The 26,468-nt window shown below is 33.6% G+C and overlaps 2 protein-coding genes across 6 annotated transcripts; one reads left to right on the plus strand and one right to left on the minus strand.

The window, feature by feature from the left end:
• The first annotated feature begins 682 nt into the window (after positions 1–682).
• On the plus strand, positions 683–18,665 carry LOC113396167 (PI-PLC X domain-containing protein 3). Of its 5 annotated transcripts, none has more exons than XM_026633993.2 (8): positions 683–858; positions 7,231–7,346; positions 7,976–8,124; positions 10,292–10,536; positions 14,215–14,427; positions 15,751–15,838; positions 16,324–16,558; positions 17,932–18,665. In XM_026633993.2, exons 1-8 carry the CDS (start codon positions 698–700, stop codon positions 18,273–18,275), a joined length of 1,551 nt encoding a protein of 516 aa, XP_026489778.2. In that variant the 5' UTR covers positions 683–697; the 3' UTR covers positions 18,276–18,665. The 5 variants fall into 5 exon arrangements, with proteins under 5 accessions (XP_026489778.2, XP_026489779.2, XP_026489782.2 ...); XM_026633994.2 differs by having other exon boundaries at positions 7,231–7,313; XM_026633995.2 differs by having other exon boundaries at positions 732–858; positions 7,231–7,317.
• LOC113396168 (palmitoleoyl-protein carboxylesterase NOTUM) lies at positions 18,656–24,681 on the minus strand. The gene is made up of 3 exons (XM_026633999.2): positions 24,270–24,681; positions 20,291–20,391; positions 18,656–19,934 (listed from the first exon to the last, which is right to left on the minus strand). The coding sequence occupies exons 1-3, from the start codon at positions 24,324–24,326 to the stop codon at positions 18,791–18,793; spliced, it is 1,302 nt and encodes a 433-aa protein (XP_026489784.1). The 5' UTR covers positions 24,327–24,681; the 3' UTR covers positions 18,656–18,790.
• Between the last annotated feature and the right edge of the window lie 1,787 nt (positions 24,682–26,468).

The raw sequence follows: 26,468 nt of genomic DNA on the forward strand, positions 1-26,468 counted from the left end.
CAAATCTCTTGTCACTATATAAGTTCATGTTCTTTAATGTATTTTCTTTATTGGTCGCAAGTTTTCTAGGAAATCAACCATAAGTAAACAAATTACTTATAAAAAGCCCTGACATCTTGGACTATGACATTCCCTACTTAGCGGTAACTTAAAAATTATGAAATTTTCTGGAAAGCCGTCTGGGAATATAGTACAAACTCATATATATTCGACTACCAAGCAGCAATACGTAGTAGTTGTTGGTGGCGCACTGGCCGTGTCGGGAATAGTCAACATTTCTTACTCATCAGCGCCAATTTCTAAGACCAGTGGTGATCACTTACCTATCAGGTGGCCCTTTGCACGTCGTCCTATCTATATTGTAAAAAAAATTACATCAAAATATAACATTTTTGATTCTGTCTCATATATTTTGTAAAGATTATTATTAGTAATATAAATTAATTTATATATTTTAACAGACAAATAACATCCTTACACGTGGATCGCTCTAGTTCAGGTCGCGTGCGTCTCTACATCAGATCAAATCGGAAATGTGGGAACAATCGGAAGCCGCACAATCATTGCGTATAACCCCTAAATCATTTTAGCGGATATAAACATTTTCACAGCATACATTGAAAACTTAGTTTCACTTCCTCAGTTGAATAGAAAGTGTTAACAAGTAATGTACGATGTTCAGTTAGTCGGTTGCTCGATGATTACACAGTATCCTGCGCAACAATCAATTGTGTTTGTGGCGAAGGAATGCCAAATCAAGTCACAATTCAGTGGCGCGGGAGCCACCATCAGTGATGGCCGTCTCGTGGTACGCTGTTGCATTCCTCGCCGCTACGGCTCTTGGTGCTTCTATTGCACGTAAGTTTTCCTTGCATTTTCTTTTTTTTTTAATTTGAACGAAGAAAGGCAATAGTTTATTTTAGATGTCACGATGATTACTGATAATTTAAAAAATCATTCATTAATATTTACTTGTGTCATTTTTTTATATTCAATTTTAGAAAGTCGTAAGTGATTGTTATTTACGCTCTTAAAATTTCATTTAAATTTATATTGGACCTTTTTTTTTAATTAGAACGAATTTCCTTTAACAACAGTGACGTAACCATTTACTAACATCCTTCGGAAAAATGCAGATATTTTTTTTTTCCTTATTCGGTTATTTTATTGTGCGCAGTTATGTACTCGTCAATTGAATATAAGGAAAAAATGCATCACTTTTTTAAGAATCATTTATTTATACGTTACGTTCGCCGTAAATAAATATTTACAACTTACTGTTTATATATTTGTACCCGTATATAATATACGTAAATCACATAATTATTTACGTAGCAAGATTTGATCTAATGTAATTAAATATCATTATATCATTAAATTTAAGAAAAACTTTTATGAAATATTGCATCATTTTTATTTAATTTTTACCCACAAATCTTATCGATAGTTTACTTCATCATTATGTCATAAATTTGTTATATATAGTATATATAATTCCATATAATTCCTACAGCTGGGCTACAAGTCTCAACTCATCAGTCACTCTCATTATCTATACTTATTTTATAAATTTGAAAGCAACCCTGTCTACATGTCTGTTGCTCTTCCACGGCAAAAAAAAACGAAACCGAATTTGATAAAATTTAGTTTAATTTAGCAAGCTTAAACTCCAAGGAAGGATATAGGCTTTTTTATGCTTAACGTTTGACGTCCGATCCAAAACGCGAGAAAAGTCGCGGTCGAAAACTAGTATATAACAAAGTACATATACTATATTGTAATTTAGGACACAATATTTAAACTTTGACACTTTGCATTTAAAAGGCTTATAAGAGTTTCTATCGCTTTCAAACGTATAAAGAAGAAAGACTAACGGTCTTATTAAATTAGAATAATTTAAACCATTAATCAAGTTTAAATTCAAATATCCTTTGGAATACAAAATTTAAATATATTTACATTCATGCTAAAAAATTAAAGAAATTTCTTTTCGTGACATCAATGTTAACCCCTAAAATACGACCTGACTGACCTTGATGATTGAATTGCAATCCATAGTTGCGAAAATTTACATCCCGGTAAGATGACTATCAAGCTTTTTTTTAAGTCTTAATACGCTCGAAACTGTCTATTAAAGCATACATACATACATTTTTACACAATTTTTATTAAAATTCACTTGAATTAAAGTTTTAATAAATAATGTTTTATTAAACTTTCTACGACCGGTAGAACCATGTTTTTAAGATATGTCACTTTGGCTTTCGATACGCAACATCTACGTCAAAATCACACGAAAACAATTCATTCCTGGCGCGTTAAAAACTGCAGCTAATTAGGTAGTACTAGACTAATTAATTACGCTCTTAGAAACTGTTTTTCCCCTCTGGCTAGGAAACCCAGATACGCTAATGTTTTTTTTTAAATGTACAAAAACATTGAATCTAGCAACCGAAATACCCCAGTGGTAAGAACTCGGAAATCCTAATCGAAGAGCGGGTTCATACCCCGGCAAGCACCGCTGTGTTTTCGTGTACTTCATTCGTAATTAATCGTATAATTCATCCGTGCTAGCCGGTCCTTAACCTTGTAGTATCGTGAATATCCACCAAACCGCATCGTGGCGGAATAGGCTCTAAACCTTCTCCAAGAGAAGAAGCACCTACAATTTTTTATTTACATAGCAATAGTATTAAATAATATTTTGTGTTATTCGTTCAAATATCAAATTACTGGTGACAGAAAGGTAGAAATCGTTATGTAACTGTTCAAACACTACAACGTACTCTGTGTGCATTACAGTTATATTTTTATTGTGCAAGAAAGAATCAAATAGACGTATTTTATGGAATTTCTTTTCTAAGTTCACACTATTTCGTCTGTACGTACACTCATCATTTATTTTACCAAAATACAAAACCTTTAAAAAAATCGTTTGAACGATGTCACTCAGATAATTATTACAAGAGATACCATCAGACTCCATGATTCTCAAAGGATGCTTAACATAAGAAATGATTCACATTTCTTACCACATGAGAAGATAGCAATATACCAAATTATAATTTCGTAGGTTATTTTATTTTTAAGTATAATAATTAGAGTTTAATGCCCATATTATATTTACGTGAAACCCGTTCAAATAAATATGTTTACTTTAAATGTATGACACGATTTGTAATTATTGATATAATCATAATTGATTATTTGATTATTATTTTTACACCTTATGCAATCGAAAAGGATAACAATAAAAAAAAAACACTTGGAATTACATATTTCATGCGCATAATAGCTGAGCTATATTGTGCACTGCAAACAGTTCTGATTTATAAATATTTATTTATTTTACAACAGTATTCCACATAACTACTTATATCTTACTATAATTTTACTTCCAAAGTAAAACAATAAACAACTAGGTATAATAGTTTCGACGACATTCAAAACGCAATTTTTTCACAAGTCACAAATTTAATTTAAGCTTTCGACCAATGATCTTGCGTCAATCCGATGTCAAAATGTTTATTTGTCTTTTGTTCTTTTGCATTTGGAATGGACTACATATACATATTTAAAATAAAACATTCATAGTTTACATGATACGTCCTGCCAATAACAACATACGTCATGTCAAAGTCAAAAATCAATGACGATTTTTTTGACATTTGTTTTTTTTTAGTGTGATAATGACAAGGTATAGTTCGGTTGAGCCTAAATTTATCAATCTTTTAAATCAATGTAACTTATGTTTTTATTAACAATGTATGAGATCGCTCATTGGTCAAAATTCGACCAATGAGTGACTACTAGTTTATATTAATATGAAGTTTTAATAATAATGATTATAATAGAAATATGTGGTAAAATCAAACATTGAGAGCAAAGTAAAACAAAGCCATAGAAATGAATGTAAACTTATTTCTTTCTAGTAAGAGGATATTTTATATATTCTAGAAGGTTCATTTATGTAATAGACATCCGACTATAAGTAATATTTTCCTTCAAACTCGACATGACTCACTGAGGAACTTAACTAACAATCATTTAAAATTCATATATAATATTGTCTGAAAAAGAAGCTAGTTCATTCTGAGTTAAAACAGTACGACCTCTGGTTTTCTAACTAGTTGATTTATCTCGAACGAAATCAATAAAAAAATTCACAATTCGAACGACAACAGATAAGGAATACAAGATAAATTATCCATGATATCACCCAATGCAAATGATAAGGGAAAAAGAATATAAAATTTTTAATAAAAAAATATCCAATTTCATATTTAATTGGGACCAAACGGGAAGTATACCCTCCCAAATGCAAAAATAATAATTTGGTTAAATTCAAATGACGGAATGCTATGGTGACTAACATTTAAAAAAATACAAACGAATTTACAACCTCTTTATTTTTTATGAAATCGATTATTGCGTCGGTTATAAATGCCAAGTGATCAGTTATTCTACGAAACGGTCTAAGTTAGTTGGTAATATATATATATATATATATTTTACCAGAGGACATCTGATCCAAAACATCAAAAACTTTTTTCTTAGAACAGCTAATAGAGTTAATCAAAACGATCTCAAGACTAATTGCAGAACACAATCGAGATATACGAGACATTGATAAGCGACATTGATTATAATAATTATGACATTAAATGAATACAAGTACCAAAATAGCGTATCATATTAAACGTTAAGAACGTACTTAAGTTCTATACGAAGTGAGTTTTTACAAAATAGTGCTGCTATTCGTTTTTTTACATTTGCAAGTTGTTGAGAAGTTTTATATATTTTTTTGGATCGACATTTCGGCGGTGAGGCACCTACACATTTGCCTTACGTGTACCGTGATCTGACTGAGCAGTTAACAAGCAGACAACCCATGATACCTACTTGTATAATTATTACTAATTAGTTCTTAGACTTGTTTAGGCACTATTTACACTATACACTCATTTTTACTACAGTCCCCAAGCATAAATCCTAGTCTTACATAGCCTCTTTGCATTCAGTCTAATTTAATCCAAACAGAGACAATATGATTTAGACATAAATAATTTTACTATTTTTTCATATCTTGAATTCAGTCTAATTTAATCCAAACAGAGACAATATGATTTAGACATAGATAATTTTACTATTTTTTCATATTAGGAAAATTATTCTTGACACTAATTTAAATATATACAGATACAGACGGTCATATTTCTGCGTTGAACTAGCAAACCTGATCTCGTTTAACTAATCACCTTTGAAAACAGTCTCCTTGGCTGAAATTATAAAGATCGTTAACAATAATTCTAGTATTAACATTATAATAACACACACAATTAAATAAATTGTTATAAATTTGTTAATACGTTTGTAAACACAAACGCACACATTCAAAGGGCTCTCATCAGTCTTAAGTGTAACGAGCAATAAGGAACTTCGTTCTAAAAGTTTCTAGAATGTATAAAATTATTTGAATTATACAATACGCACGCATCAAACTATCAATAATTATTTAATCGGTGGACTCGAATTAATCTATTATGTCTTGACTAAGTTTCAATACATTAATTCTTCTTCATCATTAAAAAAAATATATTAGAAACCGTTTAAAAAATAGAAATGTATTTGATTTATTTAGGTCGAATAGTTAACATCATTATCGTGAAGAGTACCTTAGTGTAACTTATGCAACGGCCGGCCCGCAAAAGGAGTCGCACGCGCATACTACCGTTACGATGTTATGTCATTAATGTTATATAATTTGGACCACAATGACAGTAATACTAGCACAAATTGCAATGTTTCCGAAAAGGCGCGTCTAAAATATTCATCGTGCCAAAATTATTCAATTATAGTTCCACGGTTTTATTTCAAAAATAGAATCGTTATAGAATAAATAAAATTTTACAAAAAAAAATTTCTTTTTTTAAATTTTAACTTAACTCATTGAAATTAAAGTTTGTGTAAATTATAAACATATTAAATGGATATAATTCAAGTTATTTTTGTTTAAAGTCTATCTTAGCATTATATATAACTATAAAATCAGTGTGCACAGACACGGCGTTGGTGAAAGGCTGTTTAGCTCAGAGCTAGCAAGTCTGTCATTCTTTTGAGTTTCTGCCGTCTGTTATTCTCAGATCTGAGGTGTTTCTTTACAAACCACATTTGACAATCTATAAGGAAGTATATTGCTTCAATTTATAACAAAGATTTTGCTCCAGAACATATTAAGCAACACTTCGTATTGTAATATGTGACGCAACCACGGTTGTCAAAAACAATGTATCGGTATTTTCATGACTACGGACTTCAAGACTATTCTGTAAGAAACTATTTTGATACTCGAACATTGTTTTATAATTTTGTAACATATAAAATAACTTATTAAAATTATTACTTTCTTAACAAAATTAAGTCTTATAGTGAATTTAGACTTTATTCTTTCAGAATAGGATGACTTCAAACAGGAGTATCGTCAGATCAATATAGACCAAAAAAAAAGAAAATGTTCTTTGTTCATATAGCCTCAAAAAAATACTTTTGAATCATGTAACGGTGTTCAATAAAATGTAAAGATACCAGCGCAGCGGTTCGAAAAGTAGATTCTACTGGAAAGAACCGGCAAGAAACTCAGTAGTTTAAAACGTTATATGATTATCACTTACTCCAACAGCAAACGCTTATAGACGTCGTAACAATTACTTAGTTAGTGACTGGTGTACCCCCCGAGAGCGTTAATAATTTATTAATGTTTTTTTTTAAATATTTACGTTCAAAATGGGATGAAACCGTTTATATTAGACGTTATAAGCTCACGTCACTGTGTATTTCCAATTTGTGGCCAAAAAGTAATCTCGACTTCATATTTGTGAAATCCGTTTCTTTGAAATATATTTCGAATTTATCTTTTTTATTTTAATTACATTCCTTTTTTATATATTATATATTTATCGTAACTTTGTTACATAACTATTTATGAAAGTTTTTGCATTTTGTATATTTACGAAATATTTACTTCGTATAATAAATAAAGTAATACTTAAATTTTGTTAAAATTTTTGATTTATTATTTGAATACTCTTTAATTAAACCTGTTTAGTGAGTTGGGCTGTATAGTTATAGCTCCTTTGTCTTGTTATCTGTAGTTTTGTCTGTTGTCTTGTCTTTATGTTGTTTTGTCTGTTGTCTTGTCTTTATGTTGTTTTGTTTTTTTGTCATTTTCAGTATCATACATGCCATACCCGCTACGGACCCCTTCGTTGGACACGAATATAAAAATAAGCCGAATCATGCGCCATTTGATACGTGTATGTACGTAGCAGGGGCTCGCAAGTACAGTCGTAAATAATAAAATTATTATTCACTTTAGATGCACAATTTATTTCCAATATTGTAATTTATTTTTATTTTATTCGGTGTTGGTAAACGTCACCTACGGATAATCGGAAACTTTTCTGTTCTCAAGATGCGTCGGAAAGCATAACAAATGAAACCTCATTAATATTTCTTAATATTAGCGTTTTTTTTTATGTTGACTGTACATACGGTGTTGGTATTAACACGGATATTTTCATGTCATAGTATAATATTAGCGGGTGGAGGTTGTACATAGGCTACTCAAAGCATATCGCACTACAATAATAATCATTGAATTATCGCTCAAATTACACTGCAATACAAACAAAACACACACACATCAAAACAAACCATAGCCATTAGGCCTCTTAACACATTAAAGACAAAACAATACATACATTTTAAGTTTTAGTAACTTTACAGTCTTATGTAACTATTAAATATTATAACAAAAAATTATATTTACAATTATTATAAGTAATTTCGTACGTTTAGTAATGATGAGCTATTTGTATATAATTATATTACAATACAACAATAAATAATTCAAAACACGAACTGAACTTAAACAACTTAATGTACCAAGTCTTAAATATATTGCCGTAATTTTCAGCGAACCAACAAGTTTTTGAGAAGTCCGCATGTGGAAGGGTGTGGATGACTATACACTCGCCTAGTATTCGCACATCGGGGGGCGGAAGCCTATTGGATGCCATTGAACTTAACTGGGATTTCAGCACCTGTTCTAACGTACCCATGCAGGTACGTTACAAAGTTATTTGAGTATTAAAATACATATTACTGACTCGATCTAGGCCGGCTTGTAAGGTGACTCTGTTTTCCTGGATTCAAAGTGACGGGTCATTAAACGTTTCTAGGTTTTTCAGTCAGAACATTCTCTGTAACAGCCCGGAGTCTGGATATTGACAGCGTTAAACCATGCCTCGACAAGCCCATAAAACCACGGTACCTTAACCTGGCTAATTCTACTAATTTATAACAATTACGATAGGTTTCCGATTCGACTTCGACCGAACCGCGAGTGATTTGTTGTGTTCGTAGAAAAGTTAAACGCTTAAACGTCAAAGTTTACGTTTTCGAATGCAATAAAGCAACAATTAGTAGAATTGATCCCTAATTTTTTTCTGGTCGTGTCGGATTTGATGTCGCATCGGAATGTAAGTTGATGTATTTACATTGTCATTGTCATCCGTTGTACACGTTCAGAGTAACCAGATTTCCGGTACACACTCGGACTGATCGATTTCTTTGTTCTTTGACCGGTTAAAATTCCAAAATTCCTAACATTGTAAACACACGGAAATTTGAAAGTAAATAAAGACATTTATAAGATTTTGTTATGTTTATTTTTACTAATATAAAATTAAAAATGTGTAATTACAAAAATGCTTAACATTTAAAAAAAGAACAACATTTTTTTTTTTATGTATAAATTAGATGCAATGACTTTTAAGGTATTAAATATACCTGTTGCGTTAAGATTATTTTATTGTATAAAAAAACTTAAATAGACGCAAAATAATATTTTAAACAATAGCAATCTTTATAATGATCTAAATTTTAACAAGAAATATATATTTACACCCGATTGGTAATTGTTAATAATAAATAAATACAATTACTGAAGTTTATCTAAAATAAATACAAAGTTATACACTAAAATTATTAAATTTATCATTATTAAACATTAATTAATTCACAATGACGAATTTACCAATTTAAACATTGTTTCCAAACTCATAAATATTCTATCATCCTTGAAAGTGTCCGTTTCGTGTCCGGTTTTTTCACGTACATCTGGTAACCCTGTACGTGCTTGTTGCGAAAACGATACTCTAACTCTTTTATTCAAACGTCCCGTCGCCTGACGATAGTCATTACAAGCCGTTGTGTGTAAAATTATTACACCGAACGGAAACACACGCATATTATACGTAACGATCCGCTTTATGAAGCAATTCAGTGATTCACATCAAGTATTTAACACATCCGAACTTTGATTGATTTATTTACAAACGATATTTACAGTGTTCAGTGCGGGAAGTAGGGCTTGATGTCGGTATTTATTGTATAAATAATGTAAGCCTAGATTACTTGTCTGTATCGATTTATGGTCAAATTCACTTCATTTCTCATCTTTTTTTTTTGTTTATGGAATATCGTCCTGACCGATTTCGGTCACGGCGGTTAATATCAAAGGACCAGCCAACTACGCAGAACATATTATGAGGCAGAATTGGGTAAATAAAGATGTACTTTCTGTCCCCCCCTCTCATAGTCCGATAAGGACCAGGACTTAAGACGCAGGACCAACAGCTTTATGTGTTCCCGAGGCACGAGAATGTACACAATTCCTACTTCTAGACTCCGGGCTGTTACTGAGTATTTATGGGCTGAATAATCCAATAAATTTACATTGGCCCGAGTCGACAGTTTATCGCCAGTTTAACGCCACAGAACCTTCCGATCTTTTGCCTTATATCTGGCAAACAACGAGGCCTATTTATAAGAGTTCAGTTGACTTGTAATTGATCACCTCCGCCCATAAACATTACCACTGTAACAAACATAACATCGCCGCCAACTTGGGAACTAATATGTTATCTCCTTGATACCTATGCCTACTGACTCACTCACTATACAAATCGGAACACAATAATGCTGAGTAATATTGTTTGGTGGTAGAGTAAGTGAGAAGTGGGCGACACCTACTCAGATGAACTTGTAAAAACCCCTACCATCAAGTAAAAATATATATAATGTTTATAAAAAATATAATAATATTCGCAACATCGATAAATTTATTGCGATTAGTTTTTTAGATATCATATCAAATAAGATACAACAGCACAATAGTCAACTCTCAAATATATACGTTTTACTTATATTATTTTTTATATATTTTCAGATAGGTCTTTTTGACAACAGGCCGCTATCATGGAACAATGCGATAGCTGTATTTTCCATTGACTCTGTAGAGGGTTTCGTTATAACGAACGTATCGCTGGGCGAGGGCAAATTGCCAGCTGGTTGGAATACTGGCACTGGTTTCAAAGGCCCTCATTGTCTTTGGCCGTGGGTCGGAGCTGGCGACAGTCATATCGTGGCATACAACTGCCTGAAAATACAGCCAACATGGATGGAAGATAATTCGTAAGTATCATTACATAGTATAAAACAAAGTCGCTTATCTTTATCTATCTGTAGGTAACTGTGTTTGCTTAGATCTTTAAATTTGCACAAAGTATTTTGATGCGATTTTTTTTAATAGATAGAGTGATTCAAGAGTAAATTTTATATATATAATACACGTACAATACACAATATAGTAGAGAAACACTGATAATTTTAGAGGTATCTAATGTGATGTCGTAAATTAATACATTTTATTGCGCTCACATTGCAAACGCTGGCTGAACCCTACGAGATAGATCAAAATAATGTACTAAAGTATTGTACACCTGAAATAGATCTTGAAAAAAAGTACGCGATAGTATACCTATGTATAACCAACAATAACCATTTTTTACCCTTTACTTTTTACGAGATATAATGGCGACTTTAAGCGATTTTAAGCAATACAACATTACATGGACATAGCGGTTTGTATTGTCTAATGACAAAAAACTTTGTATACAATGACAATCTGTAGTATATTTAGTATCAGTATTACACCCGTGCGAAGCCGGGGCGGATCGCTAGTACAATATAAAGTATATAATATATAATGTCAATGAATACGGTAAGTAACACTACCCATATTCGTTGGCATTATTGGAAACATCAGCCATCTCTTACATCGTCAACCACCAATTTTAGGTACTAAGATGTTATGTATCTCGTGCCTGTAGTTACAATTTTGTGCCCAAAATATTCAACTATAGTATGCATATTACTCAGCATGTGTGACACATGCATAAAGCGAAACTAAATTACATTTCAACACTGTTTTGGTGTAGGTAAGCCTGCAATTTAGGTGAGCAATTACAATATGTATTAGGGTTGGAAACACAATCCACAGTTTTAATTGTTCGATTACGATAAATTTGTACTGTGAAATTTTCTCTGTTATAATATCGTATTTTATTTAATAGTAATACATTATATATGTTACTGTAAAAGCTCAAACCAAGGTAAATCTTAAGATTTTCCAGTAAAACCTAAGATTTACCAATTATGAATGGTAAATGTCCAAAAAAAAATGTTCAAAAAACTTTGAGATTCGAACTTTTACCATCATTTACTTGGTAAATCTTTCGATTTACATGTTCCAATATGTTAGGTTGGAATGGTAAAATTCCGAAAAAGTCGTCCCTTTATAATAAATACTTCCATTTACCAACTCATGTCGGTAAATCTTAGGTTTTACTGGAAAATCTTAAGATTTACCTTAGTTCGAGCTTTTACAGTAACATATATATCTAAATTGTGGAAATAATTATTATGTAACACTCAAATATAAATTGAACGAGATATTTCTTTTGTTCACAATCTTTTACAACTTCTAGTTTTCAATATTGATTTATAATAAATACGTCAGTAAGATGGTTTGTGTTTAAGTCTTCAAGCTCCGCGGTTTCTGACTCAAATTCCGAATCGTACTAATGAATCTGTCAACGAATTCCCACCAGCCACTTCGAACACTGGGTCACATTTTATAAAGCAAAAAATTACAAAAATAATCTTCCATGCAAATCTATTGAACCACATTATAAAGCGATATAACTTACTACTAACGCCATCTATTATCAAATACAAAAAACTTTTAAAATGTAATAACCTTTTCAACTAATTGTTTATTATTATTCAAGCGACTTTATAAGCATCGTATCAAAGATTCGATCCGACGAACATTTTATAAAACATTTAAGATAAATATTCAATTATGCATAAAAATTTAATAAAAGCAAATAAATTATGAAACATTTCTACATGCAAACAATAGAAATCAAAATATTAAAATTACCAATTTCGAGCAATAAAAACATCGGAAGGAAACTCAATAAAATATCGTTTATAGTCCATAATCATTTATTAAGGCAACATCCATTATCTTATTTAGTACTTACGAAGAGGGATGAGTAACTTTTCTTTAGTGGTCAAGACAAAGATACAATAATATTCAATCTTTAATCAGAGGATAAGTTTACAAAGTGTCTTATTACTTTCCTGCCTACGTATCTCCTCACGAGTTTATTGTATCGAACTTACTAACTAGACAGCATAATGCTACTGTGTAATAATAAAGAAATTCTATTCTAACAATCCAATTAAATCTACAAAACCATCGCTATATACAAGCAACGAATCGTTTTGCTTACGGACAGTAGAATTATTGTCTAATGAACGTTTACAATATCTTATTGCAAAACTATTAGTATCTGATGCCGTTATTCATTGCCTTTTGATCTGTAAGATGAAAACCAATGATAGCATCCGCCTTTTCCTACTGTCCGTAAGCAAAACGCATCGTTTTTTGAACAATAGTAACTGGTATTAGGTTATCGCTTTTATAATTTGAATATTCTATATTACAATTACTGAGTTTAAAAATTCAATAGCATTTTTAGTAGTATTATAAATTAAAAGTTGACTTTGCGCATATGTTTCTAACGTAACTGTATATTCTTAATGCGTCAATATCTACAGTGACCACTTACCACCAGACCATGAATATTTTATTTTAAAAAAATCTATAGGTATTTAAGCTATCACCAGTTCGAAATATAGATTCTACCTAGAACCGGCAAGGAATTCTTTAGTTATTATTTTCTATCAATCAAAAATCATTCGTCATCCTTATATTTTATGAAAATTACATATTCAACGTTCAACGTGGAGTAAATATGAAACCACTGCTAAGCGTTTACACTTCATTTATCAAATAAATATTTAGTTATTATCCTGAGAACAAAGGTAACGGTAGTTGTTCCTTCTTTGTGTATTTTATATAATTAAATTATTTAATTTAAAAATTATATCGATAATGGTCCGATTCCTACTCCTCAGAGTGAAAGGAGAATAGAAGAGAGGAGGACTTTGCCCAGCAGTGGGAGATGTACAGGCTCTTACTTTTACTTCACTTTGTTCATTCGTCTTTTTATTGGTTGAATTTTTAATACTAAAGGACCTTCCTCTAATGCTATAAATTGTACTAATATCACCAATTTTAACGACAAAATTTGCTATCATACTGTCTTCTAGATATTTAACTGTCGTGAAGATGGTACCTCATCATACGTATTGGCGATTGGTTTATTTTAATAATACTTTCTAGTACGTAATATGTTAACATCGCCTTTTGTATTGTTACTTTCCTCTTCAATTAGCGTAGCGCTAATCTTAGAAGTATATTGGACAGTATCCAAAAATATCGTCAAGATTTTGTCTATCCCCACTAAACGGCCCATATACCATTCAGATATTGAAGCTTAATGCATGTACCTATGTACAGTTGGCAACTAAGTACACAATAATTATTTTTTTGACATCAAAGTTTACTTCTAGGTACTAGGTTTGTACTGGATTGTACAGTGAATGCTTTGCATGTTCATATAAATGAAAATCACATCCAGCCCCGTCTTGAGTACACGTACTTAATACTGCAACCCGTGTTCTAGTAAAGTACACCCTTTCCTTCAAAAAAAATCTTTACATACATTCAGGGGCGCCTCATCTATGATCCAATTGAACAACATGGATGAGGCGTCCCATATACCCTGGATTAAGACGGACTTGATGAAATCTAGCAAATTACAGAATATTAAACATAATTTTTAATGTAAATAAATTATGTTTAATTAATTAATAATTTTATGAATCAATCAACAGAGACAGAATCAACAAACTACGAATCGGCGAGCTGGTGATTCCGGGCACGCATAACGCTGGCGCGTGGCGGTTTGACACGGAGATAAGCACCATTTCCAGAGATAGCTTCGTCCTCTGCCAGGACCGGTCCATCTGGGCCCAGCTGGTCCACGGAATCAGATACTTCGACTTCAGAATCGCCTATTATGACTTCTATCCACGTGAAGAAGACAGGTTATTACACTTTTCCAGTTTTTATCTTCATCGTAACAATAAAAAGATCCCTATCTCTCCGACTCTGTGGAACATTGTATAGCCGTAAAACTTCAGAGATAGCCCGAATCTTCTTTTAGTGTTATTTTTAGGGCTAAATAATAAATCTTATCAACTCTGAACTAGCTAGTCATCTGCCGAAACTAAATATTATTCGATTATTTCATAACCGTCTCTATTGTATATACAATTATTTGTGCCTTATAAGTATCATCTTACAAATCTACTAGTATTTATATTATATCTGTAATTATATCTAATTATATCTGTATATTATATCTACAATTCGTGTTCGTTTTGCTATTTGCTGGTAGAGCATACTCGTGCAATACATTTTGTTGTGCAATAAAGTATAAATAAATAAATCTTTATCGTAATTTTTTTTAGTAGTTAATTATAAAAGGCAGGAAATAAAACTTTTGTAATGTTAATAGTGTTGTCTTGTGAAAAAAATATGAATTAAAAAAGGGGGTATTATCGATCAAGAGATATATGGTCTATTCCAACCACAATGAGATAAAAGTCAAACAAACAACATTTGACAGCGAATTGGCGCTGATATCATTGGTCGAGAACTTAAATAATATTGATAATATTGATTATGAATTTGCGAAAAAATTATAATCAACTTAATTGTGTAAATTTGTATAATAAAAACTCAAAATAGTGAACAATATAGCTGATCTATTTGCGAATCGCATGAATGACGTAAATTCTATAGTATATATATATATATATTTTTACGCGACGACGAAATTATTAAAACGATCTAATATTGATTATTATTATTGATTTTCAATTAATTATTTAGATCATTTCTTTATGTTAACGTACCGATAATCATTTTAAAAGTATAATTAATAATCCTCTAACAGAATTAGCTGTTACAGCAAATAATATACAAGCAAGTGATTACGTGACTCGTGATCAACGGTCGCGTTTCGCTTCCTCGACTAGCTAATGCAGTAACAAGACGTAATTTTAATTTTCAACACTACCTCGTTTGCTTTACGCACGGCTTTGATTGTATCTAAAATTTATTTAAAAAAAAAAGAACAATAAGAATGTTTATTTCGAAATTCAAACATTTTAATTTATGATTATACAGATAATGAATAATTACGTTTCATATATAACATGTTACGTATAAAACAACAATTTGATTTAAATTAATTTAGAGAGCTTAATAGTTTGTTTGTTTATTTAAACGTTGAATCTAAGGATCGCAGTAATTTAAATGAAACAAACGTAAACATTTAAATGTACATTTATTTTCTTTTCCAGATACTGGTTGAACCATAACTTGATTCGTGTGCGGCCTCTTCTACCGCTCTTGAGAGAAATTCGAGCTTTCCTCGACAGTACCAAAGAGGTAAGGTGAAGACGACAATGAACTAGAAATATAGTGTGAATTTAAACCAAGTTTTAAAAAGTAAATTGATATATACTCGTTTAATATAATTAGAATATAACTATACTGATTCCTTTACACAAATATCAGATAAATAATTATGGGCGTTTTGAAAAGTAAATTCAAAGTCGCCCAATAAAATATTTTTCTCGACTAAATATCTAAAAAGTCTCAAAGTAACAGCCTGTAAATATCCCACTACTGGGCTAAGGCTTCCTCTCCTTTTTGAGCAGAAGATTTTAGCTTTGATACACGTGGCAGATTCACATTCGTCAATTGCAGGTTTCCTCAAGATTTTTCCTTCACCGCCGAGCACGAGATGAATTGATGAATTCAGAATAATTAGTTATGATTCACCTTTTCTGAGTACAGGGCCATCACGGTTCTTTTATCTATCTGCATAAATGCAGTCAAACGCTAACGACAAGTAACATTCCTTTTTACAGGTAGTATTTCTCGATGCCCACCATTTCCCGTTGGGTTTTTATCACCAAAACGGCGCTCCTATCCAGGAGGTACATCTCGGCTTACTAAGACTCGTTCAGCTTGAATTAGGACCTCACATAGCCACGGCCTCACAATTCGCTACCGGTCCCGGCACGAGAGGACCAACCCTGCAAACTTTGGTGGACGCGGATAAACGACTTCTATTTAGCTATGTGGACAATAATATAGTCGCTGGTTAGTAAATAAATTTCTTACGAAAATCTTAGGAGCTACATGAATCGCATTGATGCTTTATATATATAATTTACTTGGCGGTAGGACTTTATTCAAACCCGTCTGGGTAACCACCCACTCAAATATTCTATCGCTAACCAAGTATATTTCGTGACCCATTTACCCGTTTGTCTGTACATCAAAAAAAATATAATAGATACCATCCAATAGTCTTCTGATAACCAATAGTATTCTACGCGTGGTGTAGATAAACACACGCATATAATTTTTTACCATTTATTGTAAGATCGGCGCAATTGTTTTCCTTTTCAATCCATCGATCAAATAAAAAATATAGAAAAAATAAACAATTTGTGAAATGAGTCAATATAAAAAAAAATGTTGAAAATTATTTTTACATTTCGATTACAAACAGTAGACACCAATGGGGTGACTGTAGCATGTGTAGCATTGATACTAGTAAAAAAGTATAAATGCTAAAGTAACTCTGTCTATCTGTCTGTCGGTCTTCCAAGGCCAAACTACTGCACCTAATTTAATTAAATTTGCTACGAAGCAACAACTTGGACTCTAAGGAAGGACATAGCCTACTTTTTATACCTAACACCTGACGAGCAACCCCTAATACGCGCAGCCATGGGTGACCACTAGTTCTATATAAAAGGATCGTTTTCTTCGTCGCCGAGCACAAGAAAAAATTTTTTTTTTTATATTTGATAACTTGGCGATAGGGCTTTATGCAAGCCCGTCTGAGTAGGTACCAAACACTCATCAGGTATTCTACCGCCAAGCAGCAGTGCTCAGTATTGTGTTCCGGTTTAACGGGTGGGTGAGCCAGTGTAACTACAGGCACAACTACCACGGGAGCATCTCGACTATCCTAAATAGATAAAAAAGAAAATGCTTGAGTAAATTTTAATCGAACAGTTCCATCTCAAATGACCTCTCAGAGTGCTTAAATGCAGACGGCCTGCGTTTCATACAGTCCGACCAGTGTGTCTGGTATCTAATGTACTCGTTTAGCAGAATTAATGTGATCTCCAACCGGCTGTATAAGAATTACTGAGTGCTCTTCTAAAAATAAGGTACCTCACAGAGAAAATAGCGTAAACTAAAATACGAGTTAAATCAGAGCTTGTTCAATTTATCGTTAGTTTTTCTAATTTATCTATTCACACGTTAAATGATATTGAAGAGCTTGTATGACTTGGAATAACAATTACGCTAAAAAAATAATAGCGATTTAAGCTCTAGAGCGTTGTTTCTAATGTTATAATATATGCGCTGCACCTAGTAGGAGTTTTATATTATTGTTTTTATCAGCAACCTAGTAGCATTTCTTAAATGAATAAATTTTCTTATTATTGTTTCAGGTAACCGGTGGTTATGGCCAATTTTACCTCATCTTTGGGCAAACACAAATAGCCCATCAGATTTGTTCCACTACTTGGATAGGATGATCGACATATCTCCTCTGCCCTCTGCCCGCTCTCCGCTGTTTTCTGCGATGGCTCAAACGACACCTACCGTCTTAGACATTCTCTTCCTCAGAGGCTCGCTTCGAGAAAATGCTGATTCCGTCAATCGTAACGTAACTGCACGTCTCATTAGTCGATGGCGACACAACGCAAACATAATCTCATCCGATTTTTTCCTTGCCAACGATGTAATCGATGTTTCGATAGCTCTTAGCGTCGAACGTTCTAATCGATTATGACAAAATGGCGTTCGCCTCCGAAATGGCGGGATCATCGTTAACAAGTCGCATCGCATTCCAGTGAAAGCCTACGGGCGACTTCCCTCTGGACTACCGCTAACCGAGTACCACCGAAACCGCTCCAAAACTCCTCGTTGACTCAAACTACTTAACCAATTTATTTAATATAATGATTCCCGTTACTGATCGGTCACATCCTGTACAGGAATTCATTTAAACTGATTGACCACAGTGAGATGTATTTAGGTATTTTTATATATGTATTTTAAGTGTGAACTAGTCCATAATTACTTGTTAAGATACAATGTAGTTTACAAATGCCAAATAAAGTATATTATTGTATAACGACGACCAAATTTGACAAAATAAAAGAGGGTACATAATGTTTAATTTTTTGCTTATATTAATTTATTATACGTTACAATAAATAGTATGTAAATATTAATAATAATTGTACTTGCAACAAAACGAGGTAGATTAGCCGTGCTCGGAGCACGTTACAGTCATATCTTATATCACGTGTGCGGAGCCAACAACGGCAGTAGTTCCGCGCGACTCATGCGAGACAAAGCGCGGGCGTCGAGTCCCATCGCAGCCGCTGCGCCGCGGACGTCGAGACCAAAGCTCTGCAACAGCGCAGCTAGCGCCACTTCCTCGCCTGTCCGAGGATCGCGCAGTCGAGGGCAGGAACCGTTGCACTGCGGCCAGGAGCATCGTTCCACAAGTCTTCTTGGCGCGCATCGTGCACGCTCTTTCCTACTACCGTTGCTAAATCGTCTCTCCCAGCACGAGATTGCCCTCGGCAATGACACACCTGACACATTAATCGCCAACCACTCAGGTCGCGCGAGTGCTCCGTGAGCGATGCAAGCGGGTGCAAAAGTGGAGCGTACGTTCTTAAGACTCGCCCGAATCGCCGAACCTGTCTCGTGAACGGCATCCCACTGCGCTCTTGTCCGCGGAGCTCGAACTCCCTCTGCGGTGAGTTGTGCAGAATCAAAAAGGTATTGAAAAACGAATAGAGGCGTTCGGATGTGGGGATAGAGCCGATATCCGAAATAGCACAGCCACGGCTTATCACGATATTCTCGTACACATGACGTAGGCGGCGAACCTAACCACAGGGAATGTCCTAGCCGGGCGATGTTATCAGCAGATGACGCTCTTCGTGCCTTTTGTGGTCGATCCAGAAACCAGCCAGAATCAGCGATAGCTGCGACGCGAATACCATGAGCCCGAAGACTTCTTCTTGCGCCATCCGCGTGAAACATGACACCTGTTCCACCTGCACTAGAACCGACTAGCAAGAGCCGGCCAGCCAGCCCTAGCTGCAGGAGTTCATCAAATACAGTACGTACGATTAGTCTGCCTGCGAAAGCAAAACTACTATTGGAGTGTCGAAGGGTACGTGTTCCCGTCCACATGTCACTGGAACAGTATGGCAGCAAGACATGATTAGACGCATGCCAGAGTGGATTAGCTTGCGGGTCTGAAGACAGCAAGGCCGGAGCTCGGCGAGCTCGTGGCCATCGCGAGGACGACATGAGACCCGGCCTGCGTCGCCACCGAGCACCACACGACGCCGCATCCCAGCAGTACCCGCCACCCTCTAAATACACCACCCAATGGTGATTATTGTTTCCACGTCGTATATAATATCTGAAATATAAGAAACAAAATTGTGTTATGAATATAAAAGACAACAATTGAAATATAATTATATTGCTTATTACAGTCAAAACATTTGCCATACTTATGAGTTTGATTTACTTGATTTTTTTATCAAAGGCAAAGCTCAAACTCCAATATCAATAACGGTATCACAATATAAGTAAATATTTATTTCATTAAAGTAAATACTATAATTAATTATTTTTGTTTTATTAAAAGTGTTTGTGTAGCAAGTAATTTATGTTATTGTACATTAGGCAGAATGGTATTTTTTGTTTTATGTGGAATGGAAACCAAGCATTGAACGACTGAACGATATACTGAACATTCGTATCAAATCTTACCCCGCTCGTGAACCGTCATTGCACGTCAGCGATGTGTTCGACAACCATACAAGCTTCAAACTGTCTGGAGTTGCACTCTCACAGGCCACAGTGATAATCACCTGAAAAAAAAAATTAAAAATAATTCAACAACATAAATATTATTATAAAGAACACAATCAAAATAATATACACTTCTCAGATTATAAAAACGACATATGGAACGGATATTTTTTTTTCATAATATTGATAGTCGGACGGACAAATAGTACACCTGATGATGTTGAGTGGTCACCGCCATTGGCCTATAGAAATTAGCGCTATAGGATATAACAATTCTGTAACTATTCTGTAAATTAAGTTCCTTAATTCCATTGTAACTATACCTAAAATCGCCTTTGTGCCATTAAAAGTGATAGAACTTTTGACGTATTAACAAAAATACGCAATTTTGTATTCACTTTAGTTGCTCCATTATAATGATCCGGGCGCTCCACTAGCTTTATGTTTTTTAATCTAAGGTACACTTACATTATTTAATTTTTTTTATCTAGAACATTACAATTTCCGGTTATTAAAAAGAACTAGCATAATAGGACAAGACTTCGCCACGTTGGAGGTATATAAAGACGTTCTGTAGTATATTTAGTATCAGCATTGCACCCGTGCGAAGCCGGGGTCGCTAGTAGATAACAATCCTTTCCTACAACGCCTCATTGTGAAATGAAGAAATACACTTTTATAAAGAAGGCTTTTACGACCTCTTTTAAATCGTCAACTTACAGAACTGTATAGTAAAACTACCACTGATTCAAATTGTAGATTATACAGTACCGACGATAAACTCAGTAGTTACTCTTTCCCAACATTTGAAATACAAAGTTATGTCAATTAAAAACAATTTAATTTATGTAATGTATTTTTAAATTGACGAGTATTAGCTCCACGCTTTTTTATCATCTATATAATCTTTAGTTGACTAATGTGTCTTATAATTTTTTTTAAAATTTATTTTTAAAAAGATTTGACTTTATAAATCGGCAAAGTTAAAAATGTATGCGGAATTTTATTATAAAAAGGAATACCTTGCTCCGAGAAGGATTTATTGACTTTGCTGTGTCGGAAGCTTGGTGTTATAAGCTTATCCTTACTTCTCGTGTTCACACAATGATGCTATCTGAGTGATCAATATTATTGTGAATATACATAATATCGTTCTAAATATATTGTGACGCAATATAAGTATTCTTACTTTATTGAAAACATCCCGAAGCTCTAAGTTAGAGCATAAAACTGAATCCAGAGAGGACATACATACAAAACTACGCTAATAAAATATTTTCGAATTGTAAACTTGTAACTTTGCAAGTATTTTACCCGTACGAAATCGGAACGAGATAATTAACAACAAAACTTATTAAAACTACCGGATAGTGACTAAATTAAGACTTCGTGTTAAACTTAAATCTATCGGGCGAGGCAGCGGACTTAAGGGTATGTGACATTAAATACAGGAACATTGGAAGTACGAGCAAAAATCCAATGTTGGTGCTTGCAATGTCTTTATAGAAAAACAATTGTTAATGTTCAATTATTATTGTAATATAGCAAACAAATCGTCAAACATACACAGTTCATTCCAATCTAAGGAGCAATAAATATAAACAAACCTTAGATTTATATAAGCCACGCGATTTACTAATGATACTTTAATAACTTTTATCTAACTAACAATTATTGATTAATATATCTTTATTTTTAATACAACACAATGCCACTTAACTAATTACTTTTACTTCTAAAGTTCCGATAACAGCTTCGTCGAAGATCAAAACGCCATTTTTTTGCAAATTCAAAATGAATATCATAGATTAATTCAAGCTCTCGACCAATACGGCGTCAATTTGATGTAAAATATTGTTTATGTTGCTATTTTCCTTTTGTAGTTGGAATAGACTATAGAGAGTCTGTAGAGTTCGAGCACAAAAAAAAACATATTAAATAAAAACAGTGTAAGCATACCTATACCAACTACAGTACATTCGTAAAAAAAAAAAAAAATCTTTAATCTAACAGTATCTGCAGTTTGGTCCTCACAACACGGTTCCAGTTTGGATTGGGGATCCACACTTGACAGAATAACAATCGGCACACAGTTTTCCTCGCCTTGTTTTCCTTTACCGCACACACAAGATTAATTGTAAACACAGATTAAGCACACTGTCATTTTTAGCACACATAACCCATTGGTTTTTGGCTGGATTTGAATCCCTAATCTTCGTTTCAATCGATTTCTCTACTCTATGCCATCACGGTTCATAATTCTATTTAAAATATTTCAAAATATTCACGTGATAATCGAATGTTTATATTTATTATATATTGAGGGTTCATCTCATAATTACAAAAACATTAAGAAAAAAAAACATTTCTTAGACAATGCTTATTTGCGTTTGTAATATTCACGACGATTTTTAAAAAGAACCGAGTGTCATGCTTATTGTGTACCTATTATAAGCCACTTCTGTTCTTATACTAGTAATAAGATATAAAGATTTTGATAAAAATTGAATGAAATAAAAAAAAAACACGACATAATACTACTTAATACGATTCCCATTTGAACCAACGATTCATAAAATAACCCGGAAATAAATGTTATCGACAAGAACATCACTAAAATGCTATACTAAAATATATTACATTTTTAACTTTGCCGTTTCATAAATTCAAATCAAAATAAAAAATACATTGGTAAAGAAGGCATATTATTCGATACAAGATTATATAGATGATAAAAAACCATGGAGTTAATGCTTGTTGACTTCCAGGCAGGATATATAACATACATAATATATAATTGTATTTAACTAACATGACTATATTTTTAGATGTTGAAAAAGTGTAACTACTGAGTTTTTTGCCGGTTCTTCTCGGTAGAATCTACATTCCGAAACGGTGGTAGCTTCACTTAATATAGTTTGTTAAATGACCATTCAAAAGTCCTTGTAAAAGCCTACTTGAATAAAGTATATTTTGATTTTGATTAAGTTATATTTAATATTATTCGATTTAATACATTTACTTTTAAGTTACTAATTTCGATATCTGTTTTATTTTGTATTTTAAATATCACACCTTTTTTTTTTTGTTCATCGAGAGTGTATAATGGCTAAATAAAATATAGTTTGTTGTGACGAATACAAATAGCAATTAACATACAAGTTCTAATTTATGATAAGTATCAAAACGTGTGTCGCAAATGAAAAACAATTTTCCTGTCATCGAACCTAAATATTAAACTGAGAAAATTGTATAAAATCGTAACAATTTCCATTTAAATCTTAATAAATAAATAACTATCAATGTGTATCAAGTTCAATAATCAGAATTATTTAAAAATAAAAGTTGGAGACTTCCAGCATTTTCTTATCGCTTTTGTTGTCCTACTGGCTATAACTTACATGTAACTTTTAAATTAGAATGTAAAATTTGCATATCGTACGCCTTCCAAGTTTCTCAATAATAGAAATATTTTATTATTATACTTTGTATAGAAAATAAAAAGTCTAAAGTCTAATAAAAATAAGGTTACTAAAAAGTCCTTAATACAACCAACCTCTTTGTAAATATAAGTTGAGAATAATAAATTTTAAATTATCTGTACAATAAGTACAGAAGTGCGCTATTCATTGAATTGTCCTAATATAATTGATAATGTCATTTTAAATGTATTTTTCTCAATGTTTGACAAAGACGTTTAATCTTAAAATTCTGATACAATACTTTATAATGTTTGATTTGATTCATTATGTTTCATTTGATATTTAACGGTTGAACTCTTAATAAAAATCGAAATAAGAATAAATAAATTTTCACCAAAACAAACACAAACTTAATTTATCAAAACAAAACACACGTTGCGCGAAATCGTCAAAAACATTCCAAAACAGTCAAAAGATAACTGAGTCGTCGTGTTTAAATAAATATGAATGCGTACACAGAAGGTCCATGTGAGCCAGTAGGAGCGGCAGTGCGGGCCGCGGCTGACACTCATCACTAACGGCTGGCAGCTGGCGGACAGCAGCGCGGCAGGCGACCGCGGCGAGTACACCCCATACTGGCCGCCGCTCGAGCACCACTGGCAGCCGAGCACCGTCGCTGCGGAGCCGGCGCGCGCTCACGGTAGCGCTAACGCTCCCTGTTTACAAAATAAAGCCTCTATTTAGAGCGAGGGCGAAGGGCCTCGTCGCGCGGCGTCGGACCGAATAAAGGTAAGAGGCGGGCGGCTCGTTTGTGAGACAGGGGCAGCGGGACCGGCTCCGGCGGCGAGATCAAACGCGCCGCAGATCAAAGGGGCCGCCGCGCGATCGGCATCCGTCATTATTATTATGCAAGCATTACCAAGCGCGCGTGACTCAGGCGAGTGGGCCACGCGAGCTGCGCGGGCGCCGCGCCGGCTCGCCCCTCCCCTCGCAACCCCAGTGTGCACCCCCCACGACCGCACCTGTCAACGCACCGCCCGTTTTACCCGCTCCGCCTGCTACGTACCGGACGAGCCCTCGGCGGTCACGGTCCGCGTTCGCGCCTTTTCGCACAAGATTAGCTGCGCAATGTACACACGTGTTTCTTTTGAACATATTTTGCACCATATTTGATTTTATAACTCTCTTTCACGAGCATTCCCGTGAACAGGTGCGCGCCAAAACTCCAGAATTGTTTAATACTTCGAGAATTTATTTGATCTTATTTACTGCGCAGTTAAGACTACAAATTCTTGTATTTATCTCAGCCGCTACCTTTTTGTTTGGCTTTTAAATTGGTGATTGATTGATTAAATTATGTTATTTTTATCTCCCAAACTCCAAAGCTAAGCTGCGCCGTTCCTCTTAACGACGTATTCTGTAATCATTAAATGTCCTATCTAAATATCTATTAACAAAATGGTCAATAATTTACATTCTCGCTCCATACCGACGTATCTCTAGTATCATATTCGTGGGAAAAAATATATTTGATAACGATACAAGTGTTTAAGGAGAGTGAGACTTATCCGTAGATCAGTTGAAGGAATGTGGACACAGAGCTAAGTAGAATATAATTGGCAGGCGGCTCGCCAAGCGCTCAAAGCCTGTACCTGCATGTAAAAATGCCATCATAAAGCAAAGCCGCCACAATGAGCCCTTTGACAGTTGGTACCCACCTTTATGATGCCGACTCTGATATACGACTGAGTCTCATTAAACTTATTTTATCGACTGCTGATACAGCATCTAGCAATCCGTATAATAAATCAGAACATCGAAAAGAAGTGCGCCCTACCACTCATACCGCAGAGCGGAAGAATAAAACATTTACATCATTCAAAATCTTTATGGTTTATTATTCAGCCCCATTATGACTTAGTCGGAACGTTCGTATAAAAGACCTTCAATATAGAAGACTATTATACAGTTCATTTTCCATAACAATGAGCTTAATAAAAAGTTTTTGTAAGCTCCTTTAATAGGGTCTTATTAATTTATTATAGGTAGTAAACAGGAAACTTTTGAGCAGCTTTTTCTATAATAAGGCACAAGTTTGTGTTGTATACAATAAAAACATCAACGAAAACGTACATAGCTTTATTCCATGTTTAATCCTTTAAAATTACTTTAACTAAAATAAAGTAATTTGTTTTTTCATACATTTCAAAGTCGAAGCAACTTCGATTGAATTTAAAGTACGACTGTTAATGTTTAAATCGATAGTCACCTTACATAAAGGTAGATAATAATTGTGTAGTTTTTACATAAACCCGCTACCGGAGCACCGGCTACCGGGCCGTGGTACAGCAAAAAACATAATCGCCATTCTCCATAACGCTTAGACGTACAATCGCTTACATACAGTTGATGTATTCAATAAACAATTGCGATAATTAATTGATTCAATTTCGCAATGTTACACAAATCGTTATTTTGTTCTGTATATTATTATACGACGCGTAATAACATTAATTATGCATTCTAATTGGTAATGATATTATTGTGCAAAACAATTAGAATAATATGAACTGCGCAATTCTGTATGATATTAGATTCATTTATTTTATGTTCTGCGAGAATAATAAATCCAATAAAATAAAACTATTTAAGTGAAACACTAGCCAGTTTTTCAACGGAATATCTTTCTCGATTCGAGTTTTACAACGAAAAAT

Source organism: Vanessa tameamea, chromosome 11 (assembly GCF_037043105.1).
Source record: "Vanessa tameamea isolate UH-Manoa-2023 chromosome 11, ilVanTame1 primary haplotype, whole genome shotgun sequence".
Lineage (NCBI taxonomy): Eukaryota > Metazoa > Arthropoda > Insecta > Lepidoptera > Nymphalidae > Vanessa > Vanessa tameamea.

Coding starts and splice junctions, on each gene's coding strand:
- LOC113396167 (XM_026633993.2), top strand. CDS start 698: ATGATTACACAGTATCCTGCGCAACAATCAATTGTGTTTGTGGCGAAG. Junction 10,537..14,214: donor ACATGGATGGAAGATAATTC/GTAAGTATCATT, acceptor ATCAATCAACAG/AGACAGAATCAACAAACTAC. Junction 14,428..15,750: donor TATCCACGTGAAGAAGACAG/GTTATTACACTT, acceptor TTTCTTTTCCAG/ATACTGGTTGAACCATAACT.
- LOC113396168 (XM_026633999.2), bottom strand. CDS start 24,326: ATGAGTGTCAGCCGCGGCCCGCACTGCCGCTCCTACTGGCTCACATGG. Junction 20,392..24,269: donor GGCTCACATGGACCTTCTGT/GTACGCATTCAT, acceptor TTTTTTTTTCAG/GTGATTATCACTGTGGCCTG. Junction 19,935..20,290: donor AATGACGGTTCACGAGCGGG/GTAAGATTTGAT, acceptor CTTATATTTCAG/ATATTATATACGACGTGGAA.